This window comes from Eulemur rufifrons, chromosome 2 (genome assembly GCF_041146395.1).
Source record: "Eulemur rufifrons isolate Redbay chromosome 2, OSU_ERuf_1, whole genome shotgun sequence".
Classification (NCBI taxonomy): domain Eukaryota; kingdom Metazoa; phylum Chordata; class Mammalia; order Primates; family Lemuridae; genus Eulemur; species Eulemur rufifrons.
The window spans coordinates 31,069,915-31,088,024 of NC_090984.1; the positions used below are offsets into that span (position 1 = coordinate 31,069,915).

The window sequence follows — 18,110 nt, forward strand, 5'->3', positions numbered from 1 at the left end:
TCCTTTTCCCCCTTCCATAGAATTGTCTTACTATAGATACTGTAGAGAGTTCGTGCCTGAGGTATTTAAAGGGAAGTTCTCAAATTTCCTTTATTTTGATTTGCATCAAAAAGTTCGCTTAATTTCAGGTTTCACTTCCAGAAGTCAATCATTATGCATTTGACCCTAAGGAAACTTTGAAGAAAAGTTGTAATCCGCTGTGTTTTCTATTCTAAGCAGGCCCGTTTCTCTAATTCAGACTCTTAGCGTCCACACACGGTTTACCCATGGAAAGCGTCCTGGCACCGCCCACCTGCGGCGGGTACGAATCTCAGACCTCTGTGGGTTGATGGACGGGTGTGCCCTGCGTGAAACCTCGCGGCTGTCACCGCTGGACACTGGCGATTGGTTCGAGGGGAACGGCGCGGAACCAATGGGAGTGGCGGCTCGGGAGAGTCCGTGGAGCGCGCGGGAACGAGACCAATATAAACTGTGGCGGGATTTTAGTTTTCAAGTCCTTGTCCAGCGAATCACTCTCGGCTGGGAAATCAGTTCGTTACTCCCTTTGGAACATGGTGCGGACTAAAGCGGACAGCGTCCCAGGCACCTACAGAAAAGGTGAGGCGATTGAGCGCGGTAGTGGAGGGTGGGGACGTCCTCCTTTCAACCCGGCCACGGGCAAGAGATGCCAGGGTTCCCCCGGGGCCTGTGCGCCAAACTCCAGGGGGCTAGAAAGCAGCCGCCTGGCCCCTTTACAACTTCAGGAAGAAACGGCGAGGACAGGGGAAGGTTATCTTGCTGTTCTGGGTGGCCAGGCCTCTCTAAGCCTCTGGGTCAGGGACTGTGGTAGAATGTGGCTCTGAGACTGGGTGTCCGAACCTTCCCTCCTTCTGAACGCCCTCTTTGACTTTCTTCGCAGTGGTGGCTTCTCGAGCCCCTAGGAAGGTGTTTGGTTCCTCCACCTCTGCCACTAATTCTGCGTCGATTTCATCGAGGAAAGGTAAGAAGAGCCTCTGCAAGATTCTGGAGTAAGAGACACCTTCCTAAAAGGGAATCAGGCCTGGCAATTTCAAGCCTCTGACCTGCCTTGAAACTTATTTTTCTTGAGATCCTCATGCCCGAATTTCTTCCTTGCCCTGTGATATAATGAGGGGGCCTTTGCATTTTGGCGGTATAGGTTAGAGGTGGGGTCTTATGAAAGAGCATCTGAAGCCTTGGGGTTAGGGTTAGGGACAGACAGAATTTATTTTCAAACCTAGTTTTCTTTTTCAGTTTAGTGTTTTTATTTTTCTTACCATTGTCTCACTAGATCAAGAATTAGAATGATGGCTGACAGTGGTAATCACATCGTCTTCTAACAGTGTAAACATTTTCCTGTTTTCGTTACCGTATGTTTTTCCTTTCTTTCTTTTTTATTTTCTTTCTCTTTTTGAGTGTAGTGTCTGTATGTTTTCTCTAACTTTTCAGCTCCTGATACTGCTTTTGGGAAAGTAGAAGTGGAACCCAGCAAGGGAAATAGCTTCACACTGCTCCTTCTGCCTGTGGAAAGGAGAGAAAATGCCCTGCCATCTGTGTCTCATTCCTTTCAGTAGGAAGTTGAGCAGGCAGGGATATTACTTCCACAAGGTTTAGTTAAGAACATAAAGAGGAACACTTTAGGATTTAGTGGGTTTTTAAGTCAACTCAAATTTTCCCCTATTCTAAATATTTCATTATAAAATATTTATTATTTCAATTTCTTCAGATAAAAGGAAATGGTAGTCAAAATTTTTGAAAGCATATTAATTTATTGAGAATATCTTATACCCTGTACCACTAGACTAAATTCCATTACTGCCACATCCCATTGTCTGGTCCACTGTTGAATCACCAGAGCCAACTGAATAGGCCTTTCATGAATATGTGTTGAACAAATGCACCTTTTATGGCATTTTACAGATCTCTATTTTTAATCCCAATAATTGACTGTATGAAACTGGTAATATCCTTATTTTAAAGATGAGAAAATTTAAACTCAGGTTATATGACTTGGTAAAGGTCACACAACTAAATCAGTGGAGCTGTGTTTGAATCCGTTGTTGCTATATTTTCTAGCAGTGAAAGCATTCCCATAAGGTTTCTTTGGGAAAATTGGGAAAATGAACCAAAGGATCGCTATTTTTAAAGATTATTTCTACTTTTAAAAAAGTACAAACAATATAACTTTAGACATTCTACATGGAAACAACTTTTGTAAACTTTCTTTAATAGCTAGAGTTTTAGCTTAAAACAAAAGATGTGTGTAGTAACAATAATTTGCTCCCGTTGGTCTTCTGATCATTACTTTATAAAGAAGCAAGACTTTTTCCTCAATTTCTCTTTTATATTACTTTTTAAAAATAATCAGGAATTAGATTTCCCTTATGAACTGAAAAGGAGTCAAGTGCTTTGAGAAAGAAGTGGAACCTACTTTTGTGGAAGCTATCACATTGCGTCTTTTTTTTTTTTTTTTTGTCCTGGGCTTAAGTGATCCTCCTACCTCAGCCTCCTGAGTAGCTGGGACTACAGGCCCATACCACGATGCCCGGCTCATTTTTCTTTTCTTTTCTTTTCTTTTTTTTTTTTTTTTTTTTTTTTTTTGTAGAGACGGGGTCTCACTCTTCCTCAGGCTGGTCTTGATCTCCTGGCCTCAAGCAATCCTCACGCCTCGGTCTCCCGAAGTGCTAGGATTACAGGTGTGAGCCACCATGTCCAGCCCACATTGCTGCTTAGATGTACTTTAAGTAAATGACCTAATTAAGTAAAATTCTGGCAGTTTATACTACATGGTGCTACCTTATATCAGGAAAAACTGTGTCAAACTTTAGTATGACAGCATATATTAAGACTATTTGACTAGCTCTACTCATGGACAAAATATGAATGATATTTTCCAGTTGTAAAAATTCTGTTACTGCTATTAATATTTTTCTAGGATAACTATCAAACTGAATTTATTAAGTGAATGTAGCTTCATCGTGACACATTTGCTAAATCTTCAAGAAGTCTTAAAGATTATTTAATACCTTTGACAATTTGATGTTAAAGAATTAAGTTGTTTAAGGAATGGTGATTATATTCTTGGTTCTATCTGTTTATATTTTACAGCTGAAAACAAGTATGCGGGAGGGAATCCAGTTTGTGTGCGCCCAACTCCCAAGTGGCAAAAAGGAATTGGAGAATTCTTCAGGCTGTCTTCTAAAGATTCTGGGAAAGAGAATCGCATTCCTGAAGAGGCAGGAAGCAGTGGTTTAGGAAAAGCAAAGAGAAAGTAAGTTTTTATATTCTGGAATATAAAGAAAAGATTTATCTTCTTGAAAATAAAGCACAAATCGGATAGTGAGTAACTTTTAAGTTTCTCTTCAAGCGGATAAGAAAATACAAACAAAGGTTTTTAAAATTTGTACTAATTTCCTATAAGTCACCCAAACTTCAAACATTAGTAAAAGATATTTTTACTCATTCCATTCACTCAAAGAGGATCATTTCCCATTCATGTAAGTGCTGTTACTAACCATGAACTTACTGTGTTTATTCTTTAATTTTTACTGTCTTTTTTCTTTAGTCTTTTCTTAAAAGGCAATTTCCATGTTGGCTAATCTAGCCTGAATTTCATTATTCCTGCCCCTCAAAAAACTACTAGTTCAACTTCCACAAGGAATATATAACAAATGTAGAAAAGTTGGATGATACAGAAATCTCCATTATCTAGAAACAACCAAGACTAACACCATGGTGTATTTTTTTTTTTTGAGACAGAGTCTCACTTTGTTGCCTGGGCTAGAGTGAGTGCCATGGCGTCAGCCTAGCTCACAGCAACCTCAAACTCCTGGGCTCAAGCGATCCTACTGCCTCAGCCTCCCGAGTAGCTGGGACTACAGGCACGTGCCACCATGCCCGGCTAATTTTTTTTCTATATATATTTTAGTTGTTCATATAATTTCTTTCTATTTTTAGTAGAGACGGGGTCTCGCTCTTGCTCAGGCTGTATGGTGTATTTTCTTTACAGCTTCTCTATAAGTACGTAAGAATACTTCAAAACAAAACAAAGTAGGGATAAAACTATACATATAGTTCAGTGTGCCAGCTTTTTAAGAAGCAAATTAAATTATGCTTTGTAAGCTTTTAATGATAAGAACATGCTCATGGCCGGGCGCGGTGGCTCACGCCTGTAATCCTAGCACTCTGGGAGGCCGAGGTGGGCGGATCCTTTGAGCTCAGGAGTTCGAGACCAGCCTGAGCAAGAGCGAGACCCCATCTCTACTAAAAATAGAAAGAAATTATATGGACAGCTAAAAATATATATAGAAAAAAAATTAGCCGGGCATGGTGGTGCATGCCTGTAGTCCCAACTACTCGGGAGGCTGAGACAGGAGGATCCCTTGAGCTCAGGAGTTTGAGGTTGCTGTGAGCTGATGCCACGGCACTCACTCTAGCCTGGGCAACAAAGTGAGACTCTGTCTCAAAAAAAAAAAAAAAAAAAAAAAGAACATGCTCATGATAAATGTTAAGCAAAAATTCTGAATATAAAAGTACAATCTTTAGAGTGTAAAACACCTTGGCCAAGTGGTGGCTCAAGCCTGTAATCCTAGCACTTTAGGAGACCGAGGCAGGATTGCTTGAGGAGTTCTAGACCAGCCTGAGCAAGAGCAAGAAACCATCTCTACCAAAAAAAAAAAAAGAAAAGAAAAATGTGCTGCAGGTCATGCTGTGCACCTGTAGTCCTGTGTGCCTGTAGGAGGATCACTTGAGCCCATGAGTTTAAGGTTGCAGTGAGCTATGATCATGCCACTGCACTCTAGCCCCCATGACAGAGGAAGAAACAACAACAATAAAAAACCCCATGTATATGTACTGTATGAAAATATACCAAATATCAATAATGCTTATCTCTGGATAAAAACCTCTTCTCACACTCTGTGCTAACAACTTTTAACAACATACACATAACACTTTTAATAATCAGGAAAAAGATAATGTCACTTAGAAAAAAAGATTTGAAAGCTGTTTTTTTTTTTTAAAGATTTGGAAGTAATGAGGTCCAGGCTCTCTAAACAACTTTTAAATGTTTTGTTTCAAAAACAAAGTATTTGACTGGGTTTGGGAGGGGTGGGGTGGTGCCATGTCACTGCCATTGTGATGCTCTTTGAATATAAGGTGCAGCTTGCCACCTCCCCTGCACCAGCCAGCATCCCAGGAGCCTTCAGCCCACCAAGCAGCAAGCTGGACCCTTGGCACACTGACCCACATGGGTAAGAGGATGGTAGCCAGGCTCAGTCTGGGGCTGCTCCTTCTGGTGCTGCTCCTACCCACGCAGGTTTATTCATTTACTCCCTTAACCAGCACTCCAGAAGCTACATCTGAATGTCCTAAGATCACAAGGCCTGCCAACAGCGCTCTACAGTCTACAGCCAGTCTCCTTGTGGTCTTGCTTGCCCTTCTACATCTCTACTATTAAGAGACGAAGGCCAAGAAACAGCTGCCATTCTCTAACTCATATTCTAAAACTCAGTCCAAATCGTGCCTAGAAGTCTAGTGTGGCAAAGAGAAAACCCTTCACCAAAGGTCTTCATCAAATCTACGAATTCCATTACTTGTTTCATTAACACAGACAATCTTGAGAGTCCCAAATTGGACTGGTTTAAAGAGCATCTGAAGGATTTGACTAGATGATAAATGCCAATATTAAGTCTGCTGGAGCTTCATGTGCAAGACTGAGAGAAAAGACAACATGGAAAATTAGTTAATGATTTCATTAAAAGTGGCTTAAAAGTATGGACATTTACAACTCTATCTTGAAAATAATAATTTCACATTGATCTAGAGAAAAAGGATGAGCTGCAGAATGGAGAGTCAGTTTTCATTTGGTTCCTTAAATCTAGAAGGCTGTAAAGTAATTAGGTAATATAAAAAGCTTCCATGATTCTATTTATATGTACCTCGGAAAGAACCACTGGGTGTTACTGTAAATCCTATGTGTATTGTTTCAGGAGTCCTAATTTATTGCTGATGTACTCTAGGTAGTTTTTACATCATTAAGTTTTTACTCTTGAGCACTGAACTGTTTACTCTGGGGTTTTGGATTTGATATTGCATTTGACTTTGTATGTAGTAATTGACATGTGGCAGGGCATTGATGGATTAGAATCTACTCCAAATCCAAGAATGAATAATTCTTGCATACACACTTACAAGTGAAATGATAGGCTTTTCCAGTGATGCATTCCCATCCAAGAGAAGTGCTAAATTCATTTAGCTACCATACTTGAGTCCAAAGATTAGAAGTGCATTGACTTAAAATAATCTTAAAATAATGCTTTTTATCTCTGTATGTATTGAATAATTTTTACAAATTAAAAATTGATTTATTTTGAAGGCATATTTGGTAAATTTTGAAAGTAAGAGGTAAATATGAAATAGGCAAAAATAATATAAATCTAGTACTGTTTGGGAAGTGAAGACTGGAAACTTGCCTGCATTAAATTCATAAGTCTTTTGTGTTCTTCCTATAAATACTCAAAAAAAAAAAAAAAAAAAACACAAAAACTTTATAAATCAGAATAGCTACATTTGGAACACTTTCTATATAGTCAATATTTTTTAGATAGTTAGAATCTGGTCTTAACCCTAAGTGGACTTCATCCTGGAAAGTAAAACTTTTACAACTGCCTTGATGTACAGAAACCTTGAAATCTTTGGTTCACATGGTCACACACTGACGCTTAGATGTTCCAGTATCCAGTATGGCCATAGTAGGTGTTGTGTTTTTTGTTTTTTTGTTATTTTTGTTTGTTTGTTTGTTTGTTTGTTTTGACATGGTCTTGCTCTGTTGCCTGGGCTAGAATGCAATGATCTAATCATACCTCACTGCAACCTCAAACTTCTGGGCTGAAGCAATCCTCCTGCCTCAGCCTCCCAAGTAGCTGGGACTACAGACACACACCACGCCTGGCTAATTTTTCTATTTTGTGTAGAGAGGAGGTCTTGCTCAGGCTGATCTCAAACTACTGGCCTCAAGCAATCCTCCTGACTCGGCCTCCCAAAGTGCTAGGATTACAGGCATGAGCCACCTCGCCACGTGTTTTAATAAATCTTAAGCTAATATTTGCCATCTTTAGAAACCTACTTGGGAACAACCAGATCCCAAGCTGTGGTATGTGTGACTGAACACTTTTCCTTTATATTGAACACTGTATATCTATTTTGGATTGTACATTGTGTTTGGAAATGATTTGCATTGAACACTAAATAAATGGCTGGAAGAGTAATTAAGGTAACATAGTTGACATATGAAAGCATAAAATTTAAACAATTATTCAATATCTTTTATAAGGCCATTTAGTAAGCAGTTATTGAGCGCCTACTATCCATGCTGTGAAATATTTAACAGTGACTAAATCTTATCCTTTGTCACTACATCACTATTATGATTTCTAGTTTCAATAAAAATTAACTAACGGGATGCATTTTTGGATAGAGCTTTTTAAAAGGCTTGCTTTTCTGATCTTGTAAGTTTCTTCTAGTTCTCTCTCATTGTCTGGTTCCTTGTTCTTTCTCATTCTAATTTGAACAAGCTAATAGTCAAGATTAGCTCTAGGATATATTTCAGTTGTCTTGAATTATTTATGACTTACATTAAGGAAATAAAATATTTGGCAATACAGCCAAATGTGGCTATGACATTGATCATCACGGGAATAAAACCTATATTATATAGCCTTTCCACCATATGGAGAAAGATTACCTGTAAATTCTCATAAAGAATTTTAATCCATGGTATAATAAAACCTGTGACATAAAACTAGGTAATAGAGGTTTACATTATTTCTTTAGGCCCCTTTTTTAAATTTGCCTTTATTTAGGAGAATTGTAATTATCCTTTTATTGAAATAGTAAATGAGTTTATAGGAAGAATTTATGCTGTAACCTCCTTAATTCATATTCTGGAACATGGTTACTCCTGTGGCTTTACTTTTCTCCCCAAAGTAGCGTAAACTCCCAGCAGTTGCATGGGGGAGAGCCAGAAACAAGAATCTACTTAAACCTTGAACAGATCTATGATGTCTAAAGTAAATCAGGTCCTAAAGGAAGTTTGGGTTATGATAGTGTTCATTTGTTAATTTGATTTAATTTCCAGGAAAATACAGTGAAAAACTCTCTGTAACCTAATAGTATGTCAGTCAATGATAATCTTATGCCAAGTCTGATTACCTTCATTTTAGCTTCCTTCCTTCACTACCTAGCTCCATAATCATTCAGGCCTATTGGATCTGATTTGAAAACTAAGGATTTTACAGTAGATCTCACAAATGTTCATGAGCTCTAAAAAAAATGTGATTTATGATTAAGTTTGTAATTGACTATTTCTCTATAAGTGTAATGAATACAAAATAGCTTTGGGATAATGTAAATTATTTTTCAAAAGCTACAACTACTATATGCTAACAAACAATTTTGGGGTTTTTCTAATTAGGTAATACATTCATCTGGTTCAAAAGGGTATACAGTAAAATATGACAACTTGCTATGTTTTCTCTGCTCAAGTCGATTGGTTAATTTTTTTGCTTTTTATCATCACAAAGTTCTTACCAAAGTATTATACTCTATCAATTCATTTAACATGTTGAAAGAAGATGCCATAGAGATTCTTTTTTTAATAAAAATGGTAACATATCCAAGAGGACAAACTCTGATTCTGAAAATCAACAGGCAAAATGAATTGTTAAAAATTTTGTTTCGGCCGGCCTTGGTGGCTCATGCCTGTAATCCTAGCACTCTAGGAGGCCAAGGAGGGAGGATTGCTTGAGGTCAGGAGTTTGAGACCAGCCTGAGCAAAAGGGAGACCACGTCTCTACTAAAAATAGAAAAAAAATTAGCTGGGCAACTAAAACTGGAAAAAATTAGCCAGGCATGATGGCGAGAGCCTGTAGTTCCAGCTACTTGGGAGGCTGAGGCAGGAAGATCAATTGAGCCTAGGAGTTTGAGGTTGCCGTGAGCTAGGCTGATGCCACGGCACTCTAGCCAGGGTGACAGAGCAGGACTCTGTCTCAAAAAAAATTTTTTTTTGTTGCAGTAGTACTTGAAATTTGTAGGTGTTTGTCAATTAATGGAGTTTACTTTCCTGTAATTTCTAGTAACTGCACTGGTATTTAATGTTTCGATTTATATAGGTTTGTAACTACTATTTTTTTTTAAACAGTTCCTACTTGGGTGATTATTGAAGTTCTCCATTCTTTCCACAGAGCATGTCCTTTGCAACCTGATCGCACAGATGACGAAAAAGAATAGAACTTTCTTATTCATCTTTGAATAACATCTCCTGTTTACTCTGGCATTCTAGAATGTAAATTTGGATAAATGTGTTTGTTCCCATTAGCTTTGTTGAAGAAGCATTTAATTTAAAAAATGAGTCTTAAATTTTGCTGTTCAAAAGTAGTTATGAAATTTGAGAATTTGTAAGATTAATTATGGTTACTTATTTTAGTATTCCATATAATATAGTATTTGGTTTCTTTTTACCAAATTAAGCTTCTTTTTCTTGCTAAAATCAAATCATTACATTGTGTTCTAATTACAAATTTTCTGTATTTAAGATTTGCTTAGATCTTTTTACTGCTGCCATTTTTATTGGCATGTGATTATTGGAATGGTGCCATATTTTTATTCCTTTTATTTGCTTTAAAAAGCAGAGTTAGATTTTTGCACATTAAGAAAATTCAGTATTAATTAAACTTAACCTCTACCCTTTTTCAGAAAGGGGGCCAAAGATGTAATGTTGAAAAAATTTGGATGGATATTTTTTCTTTAGAAAAATTTCATGATAATTTGGTCTTGAGGGGTTAAACAGTTGATAATAAAAACTTTACAATGACAATAACAAAAAGATAAAATACTAGCAAGAATCAGAAAGGAAGATTCCATAGACTACATTAAAAGAGAAGAATTTTCCTAGGATGTGCATGTGAGTCGATATTATAAAATATTATCGTTTGTGCCTATTCTTTTAAGGTTGTAAATCAATAAAACATGAAAGGCAAATTATACCATAAACCTAGAGCTATGTCTAAAGTCCTTAGAGCTACCATTACATTTTCCATGATAACCAGTGGTATGATTGAAGAAGTGGGTATAATATTACTTGTTAACTGATATTCTTGCTTCCTAATCACACTGTTTGCTGACAACTTGTTGTCAAAATTAGCCATGTTTTAACAGGCACATTTTCCTGAAATTTGTTTATAATAAATGAATACTTATTTTTACAATACACTATTTGTATGCTTTCTAAGATTATGTCCTACCAGTTATTTCTATTTTACTCCTTCCAAACACAAATCAGTGCATTGACCTGATTTTATCAGTTTCAAAACTTTTTGAGTTCTGATGATTGTAGATTATATTTTTTTGCTTTGCTTTTAACAGAATATTACTGGATTGGGTGCAGAATTTTTTTTTTAATCTCAAGTACTTCTTTGTTAATTAGCCTTCTTTTTAAGGAGTAGCTTAAGCTAAATCTATTAAAGTCGAGTTTTAATGGGTCTGAAACCTAATTTGTTATTTTTCACTGACAAAGAAACTTTATGGTGGTGTGCCCAATGAGGTCTAATTTTGATATATAATTGTTTCTATAACATTTGAATCTTAAAGGACCTACAGTCTTTTCAAGTATACAATATTTGATGATGTCTCATTTTTATTATGCAGAGGTTCTATGTAATGTTTCCTTTTCAAAGCTTTAAAAAATGTAGCATGGCAATGTAGCTTTTCTAAACATAAGGGTATTATAGACCTTGTTTCCATTGAAACTGAATTAAAAAGTAAAATTTACCCATTAAAAACAATTAAGTTTTTAATTTTGTACCCTTCTTCACAAAATTTGTCTGGTTTTCCTCTTTAAATGAATTATTCACATTAATGCTAGTGTTACTCCTACCCAAATAATGATTAAAACTATTTCTCTGGAATTTTTGAATGCTAGAGAATTGTGAGGATCATATGTATTTTGTGTTTGCATAGTTTTACAAAGGAAGAGCAAATACTATAGAGAAAATTATAAAGAGTGCTCAAAGAGCTATGTAAAAGTTGACAAAAACTTATCATTTTTCCCTCATTCCTCTCCATATTTAAAAAAAAATAAGGAATTAAAGAAATTAAAGCCTTGGCTGGGTGTGGTGGCTCACGCCCATCTGTAATCCTAGCACTCTGGGAGGCTGAGGTGGGAGGATCTCTTGAGCTCAGGAGTTTGAGACCAGCCTCAGCAACAGCGAGACCCCTTGTCTACTAAATTAAAAAGAAATTAGCCAGACAACTACAAATAGAAAAAATTAGCCGAGTGCGGTGGCACATGCCTATAGTCCTAGATACTTGGGAGGCTGAGGCAGAAGGATCACTTGAGCCCAGGAGTTTAAGGTTGCTGTGAGCTAGGGCTGACACCAGGGTACTCTAGCCCAGGCAACAGAGGGAGACTCTGTCTCAAAAAAACAAAAGACAAAAAACAAAAAAAAGACAGAAAAAGAAATTAAAGCCTAAACCGAACCTTTCTCATATATATACCATTTACTAATTCCACTGTGCTTAGAATCCTGTGGGCTAACTCACTTTCAGAAAAATTGAAGGTTCAGCTTGAACTTGGTCCAGCTAACATTGTTATAATAGTGTCTTTTGCCTTTGAGAATAGCATATAGAAGTGAGAGAGAGAGAGATCTTCATTCAATAAAAACTGGGAGGAATCTTATTAGTCATCTTGTTCAACCCAAGTCAATTACAACTTTTTATTAGGTAGACTGTTCTATTAGGCAACTCTCTGAAAAATGTTATGAGTTAAAAAATTTAATTTTTTTTGGATTTTTTAAATTCCCCTCCTCCTATTCTTGGTTCTATCCTTGAAATAACATAGATAGAACAAGTTATTCCTTCCACATGACAACCTTCAATTATTTAACGATAGCTGTTTTATCTTTAGTGTTCTCTTCCTAAGGCTTAACATTCTATTGTTTATGTCACGTGTATCCTAAATGAGTTTCTCTGAGTCCTTTGTGTAAGGTGCTATGTCTTTTGGATTGTATATTGTTTAGGCACGTAAATTGTAAATTTGGCTAAATTTCTTCATACTGACCCCAAGAATTCATTCATTAACGATTAGATTCTAATTTTGGAATCTTTTTATATTTGGAGATATCAATGGAACTCTAATAATATTTATATATCAATTAGTGAATAACAGTATTGTATTTCCCAAAAATATGCTAATTCTTTAAAAAAATCATTGCAAGGGGCAAGTTAAAAAAATTGAAAAGCTTTTATGAGCCTGGGAGAAATGGCTGGAGGTCCCATCTTCAACTATAGGATAAAAGTACTGTACTGACTTATGAAGGCTATTTGAGATCTAGCTTAGATCTGAGAGCATTGTCTTAGTTATAGCTCGAATTAAGAATATAGATTTCTAATACTAGAGAAATACTAAAAGTGTAGTTAAATTCACATACCTAGTTTTAGGTGGGGATTGTATTATCTTTAGAGGTCTCCAAGCAATGAGTGTGTTAAAAATGGTAGAATTATAGAGGACATGTGACCACTTAGGAGTCAAGACAGTTATTCATACACCTATACAAAAATGACAGAATTAAAAAAAAAAAGGTAAGGGGGATGGGTAAATTCACACTTAATGGGTGCGGTACGCACTATCTGGAGGACGTGCACGCTTGTAGCTCTCACTTGGGCAGTGCAAAGGCAATATATGTAACCTAAATGTTGGTACCCCCGCAATATTCTGAAAATAAAAGAAAAAAAAAGGAAGAGAGGACATAACTGAATGCTGCTTAAAAATAATTTTTTGGCGTGGTGGCTCACGCCTGTAATCCTAGCACTCTAGGAGGCCGAGGCGGGTGGATCGTTTGAGCTCAGGAGTTTGAGACCAGCCTGAGCAAGAGCGAGACCCCGTCTCTACTAAAAATAGAAAGAAATTAGCTGGACAACTAAAAACATATAGAAAAAAAATTAGCCGGGCATGGTGGTACATGCCTGTAATCCCAGCTATTTGGGAGGCTGAGCAGGAGGATTGCTTGAGCCCAGGAGTTTGAGGTTGCTGTGAGCTAGGCTGATGCCACGGCACTCTAGCCCGGGCAACAGAGCGAGACTCTGTCTCAAAAAATAAATAAATAAATAATTTTTCTTCAGGCAGTGGATAAAATGAATGATGCATAGAAATTCTGCATTTCTATATTGGCTCAAATTCCTGGGCTCAGGCAGTCCTGCCTCAGCCTCCTAAGTAGCTGGGACTACATGCACATGCCACCACCACACCCAGCTAATTTTTTCTGTTTCTGGTAGAGACGGGGTTTTACTAAGACGGGCTCTGCTCAGGCTGGTCTGGAACTCCTGGCCTCAAGTGATCCTCCCTCCTCAGTCTCCCAGAGTGCTAGGATTACAGGCAAGAGCCACCACACCCGGCCTGTAACTCTTAATTTTACTCAATAAAACATTTCTTTCTATACAACACACTATTTACCATAATCGTTTTAATTTTTTTAGAGCCATCCAAGTCTGTCACAGTTTTAGATAACTTGTTGCTCATTGGGTTCATAATTTTATTTATTTTTCTAATTTAAAAATTTTTGATATTTAAACCTGTTGGCAATTGAAATACCAAGTTCTATTTTGTCATGGTAACAGGTTTATCACTTGTCACTTTCTCCCAGGTTTTTTTAAAGAACAATTAATTAGTGGATGTGCTCAGATTCCATTTGAATTGTGTGTGTATATTCTCTCATACTCCAATGTCAATGGCAGGGGAGGAAATATTTTAGACCTAGCCTACTATTGACACGGTTGAGCCTGAAGTGATTTCCTAAAGGTTTTGCTGAAGTGACCGCCTATGGTGAATCAATTTAATGCTGTCTCACGCACACAGGAAACCAATAGACTTGGTGTTTCTTTTAAGTTACTAAAGCTCATTTCCTCTCTGCCACAGCTGAGGTGGACAACAGTTCAATATCGGTGACTAAGAGGTTATCGTGACCAGTAAAACTGAAACTTGTAGTTGCATGCATATTCGCTCCCATGGAATAGAAAACAAACTCAGGAGCTACTCTTACGCTTGAGTACTTTTAAGCAGACCTATTCAAGATTGGAAAACGAAGCGAAGATTTTTACTCATTTTCCTCTGAATGCCCAACAGCATTTCTCTGAATAATGATATAGGTTATTTTTCTAAAAAGAGTATTGTTGGCTTTTACCCCAAGCAATAGTTTTCCCAATATTTTCAAACCTTCAATCACCCTGACACAAAAATAAATGAGGTCTCTTTATTGACATTTTTCTTGTCCACAGTGTAGGTATGAAAGTTTGAGGGAAGGATTAGATATTTTTCCTTCCCAAGGCCTTTTTCTTTGCTTTCTGTTTTAAGGATTAAAATAACTCTAGTTGATTTACATCGAATCTTTTTTGCCACTTCCATTTAACTAGGTTAATTCCAGGCCACACACAAACATGCAATCCTTGTTGTAGATAGGTGAAGACAAAACTTCTCACCATTGAGCATGAGGGGCTGTCACAGGAGAACGAAGTACTTGAAAAAGCTTTCACAACATTGAGAGATTTTAAAAATCTGGTTGAAACACAATTCAAAATCCACAAGAGGGAGATGCTTGCTAAACCGCCAGAAAATAACTCCCGCGAGGGACCGGAGAGAGGAGCCTTAGGAAGAGCCACTGGGTCTACCACGGACTGAAGGGGCCAGAGGGAGTAGGTGTATACAGTGATGGGAGTTGGTGGAGGAGTACAGCTGAAGGGAAAAGCCAGATGGGCTTCGTGCCTTTGGCAGCGAAGCGTGAGCCGAGTCTAAGACCAAGAGTAGAAAGTAAGACAGCGTTGCCAAAGGAGAGCACAACGCTCCCAAGATACTCCTGGTAGTCCCAGAAGAAGTGGGGGTGGGTGTCTTTGAAGGCACTTCCGCTTAGCAACCCCACGCGGTTGCTAAGGAGGGGCAGCAGAGGGAATAACCCGGAAGTGGTGGTATCAATTTCTCCCTGCCTCCTCTAGGTTTGCCCTATCAGAGCGCCAGAGTCAGCTACGGCTCTAGGGAGAGGGCGGGGCCAGTACTAGTGGTTCCGGTTCGGCTGCTGCCGCCCCTCGGCTCCTCTCCTTACCCCTCCCCTCTGCTTTCTCTCCTCCCTCCCGCTCTTGGGAAAGAGAGAAGCCACCGCTGTGGGTGGGTAGAGAAGCACTCGGCGCCTCCAGGAGGGGACCGCGCCCGCTCCATTTGAGCCCCGGAGCACGGCTGGATCAGGTACTTGCTCCGGCTTCGACGGGATCCGGGAGGCTGGAGTCAGAGGATTGTGTGTGTGTGTGTGTGTGTGTGTGTGTGTGTGTCTGAGGAGGAATTGGCCGGGGGGGGGGGTTCCCTGGGTTCAGGCGGGGGACGCTGGGATCCCGGGTGGGGCGCAGGCCGGCGTGTGTGTTTGTGGAGGTTTGCGGGGGCGGAATGGAGGGGCTGGGGAAACACCGCGGGCGGAGAGTTTCGGGTGGCGGAGTAGAGGCAAGCGGAGGAGGCGCCTCTTCAGAGGCAGAGGACTTCGGCCAGTGTGCACTGGGAGTTTGCCACCTGGAGGGCTCATTCTGAAAGGGAGAGCATCCTCTAGAGCCAAAATGAGGGCATGGATTCGGCAGTGTGGCTGGGGCAATCCCATGCTACCGTTGCTCCCCTTCCCTGCCCCCTCCTCTGAGACAGAGCCGGGCTTCGACGGTTGTGGGGGCTCTGAGTCGGCTGGGCACCGCGGGGAGCCGCCCTTGGCAAAGCTAGGGCAGAAGAGTGGGTAATAAGACCTCCCTCCACCCAACTTCCGTGCGCTTCCCCCACTTCTTCCTTTACTGCTCCCTCGTTCCCACGTCCTTTAAGAGCAGTGTACCCCAAGTGGGCAGGCATCACTGCGTAAAAAAACCCAAGATGTAACTGGGTTTGTTGTCTCTAAATGATACTTCAGATGTTTGGAAAGTGCCTGAATGGCGTATTTAACTCAGTCTACCAGCCAGATATTAAATGTGGTATAAATTATCTTAGAAAAGTGCAATTATGAAAAGCACCTAACTATAGGATAGTCAGGAGTAGCCTTGTGTAGTAGATCTGCATGTTTGTAAAAAAAAAAAAAAAAAGTAGACTGGGGAAACCGTATAGATATAGAGGTCTAGGCAAGACGTGTTGCGACAAGCCTTTTCCAACCTCTTTCTTATGTGCCAGTAAAACTGCCCTAGTTTAAATGAAGTAGAAGGATCCTCTTCATTTATGTTTCAATGACTGAATTGTAGGTACTGTGTAATGATAGATGTCTCCGAATAGATATGTGAACATTCAGAGAGACAAGATTGTCAACTGTTGAGCCTGTCTCTTAATCTTTTAAGGAGATAATTGTGGTCAAGTGGAGGTATTGGCTTTGTGGTATATAAATCTGGGATTGAACCAAGACTGTGTTCGTGCCATTGCTAGTTTTTGACCTTGGGTGAGTCATGGAACCCACCAGAGCTCCCGTTTCTTCATAAGTAAAATGAGGTAAAATTCGTACCTGTATTAAAAGGGGAGTGATGTGCTTAAGTAACAGTCCATTTTAAATGGAAGCACCTTTGAATTGCAAGGTGAATTGTTATCATTAATTGTGCATAGTCAAGGTAGCCCAGTTTTGTGGAATGAGGTTTGAGATAGGAAGGGAACTGGATAATATTACAAAACTTATGTATACAATAGGACTTTCAGTGACTTCTAGAAATTGATCATAAGTAGTATGAAATTTAATGACCAGAATATATTTCGTAAGTTTTTCTCAGATACACCATACTGGTGTATACGGTATGGAGTGTGAAATATATTTGAAAAGTGATACATGCATATCTTTATTAACATCATAAAGCTCTTTAAGGAGAATTAAAATGGGGTGTAAAATAGAAAGTGATTGTAATCGTAAGATTAAAATCAACATCAAGCTGGGCTCCTTGGCTCATGCCTATAGTCCTGGCACTTTGGAAGACTGAGGCAGGACGATAGCTTGAGCCCAGGCATTTGAGGTTTCAGTGAACTATGATCAGGCCACTGCACTCCAGCCTGGGTGATAGAGTGGGACTCTGTATCTAAAAAAAAACAAAAACAAAACAATATCAACATCAGTAGAACCACTCAGCTCAATTAGATTTAGACTATTAACAAAACTTATAGAATTCTTATATATATAATATTCTGTAAAGTAAATGAAAATAAAATTTCTGCCTTTAAATCACTCATCATCAGAATATAAAAATAAATGCAAGAAACATGAAGTCTTTATATTCATTTATTTTGTGGATTTAAAATAACATAGTTATATGTAACCTATTATATGTCAGATATTTAGCTAACATAGTTTGCTTTTTTCTTTTCTTTTCTTTTTTTGAGATAGAGTCTCGCTCTGCTGCTCCAAGTAGCTGGGATGACAGGCGCGCACCACAGCACCCAGCTAATTTTTCTGTTTTTAGTAGAGACAGGATCTCAGTCTTGCTCAGGCTGGTCTCCGAACTCCTGAGCTCAAGCAATCCTCCCGCCTCAGCCTCCCAGGGTGCTAGGATTACAGATGTGAGCCTCCACGCCTGGCCACATAGTTACTTTTTTGATGGAACTTGTAGGTAGTAATTTTAATTTTAAAATGTACTTTATACTTAAAGGACAAAAATCAAATAACTTGCTTTAATAATTTTTTTTGTGTGTGTATGAATACAAAGTTTGTAATTTAGTGTGACTTTTTAGGGAGGTTTATAGGTTTTATGTAAATTTGAGAGAAATTTTCTAACGTATTTGTTTCCCACATCTCTTTTATACAGAATTGAAATTATATTTGCTACAATTGTAGCTTTTTGTTAAGGTTATTCAGCTTTCTAAATAGCTCTTCTGAGAGTGTAAAATCTTTATTTATTTATTTTTTACTCCATCTAAGTCCACTGGAATAAAATCTTTAAATATCTAAGCTTTTTGCTGTGTTTTCTTTTATCATTTTTCATCATCTTTAAATCTTAAGTTGAGATCATATTATCTTGCTTTGGTAAAGCTATCAGAAGCTCACATTTTCCCCCTATCTTCTCATAAAACTTCAATAATC

General features: G+C 38.5%; 2 protein-coding genes across 4 annotated transcripts in view; both read left to right on the forward strand.

Moving 5' to 3' along the window:
- Positions 1-495: 495 nt before the first annotated feature.
- On the forward strand, positions 496-9,902 carry PCLAF (PCNA clamp associated factor). Of its 2 annotated transcripts, XM_069459063.1 has the most exons (4): positions 496-597; positions 899-979; positions 3,106-3,268; positions 9,240-9,902. In XM_069459063.1, exons 1-4 carry the CDS (start codon positions 552-554, stop codon positions 9,283-9,285), a joined length of 336 nt encoding a protein of 111 aa, XP_069315164.1. In that variant the 5' UTR covers positions 496-551; the 3' UTR covers positions 9,286-9,902. The 2 variants fall into 2 exon arrangements, with proteins under 2 accessions (XP_069315164.1, XP_069315173.1); XM_069459072.1 differs by lacking the exon at positions 3,106-3,268.
- A 5,195-nt stretch (positions 9,903-15,097) lies between these two features.
- CSNK1G1 (casein kinase 1 gamma 1) overlaps positions 15,098-18,110 on the forward strand; it is a 151,150-nt gene continuing 148,137 nt past the window's right edge. For both annotated transcript variants that reach the window (XM_069482798.1, XM_069482833.1), the window contains exon 1: positions 15,098-15,283. The gene's annotated coding sequence lies outside the window, so the exon portion shown is untranslated. The remainder of the gene's footprint in view (positions 15,284-18,110) is intronic.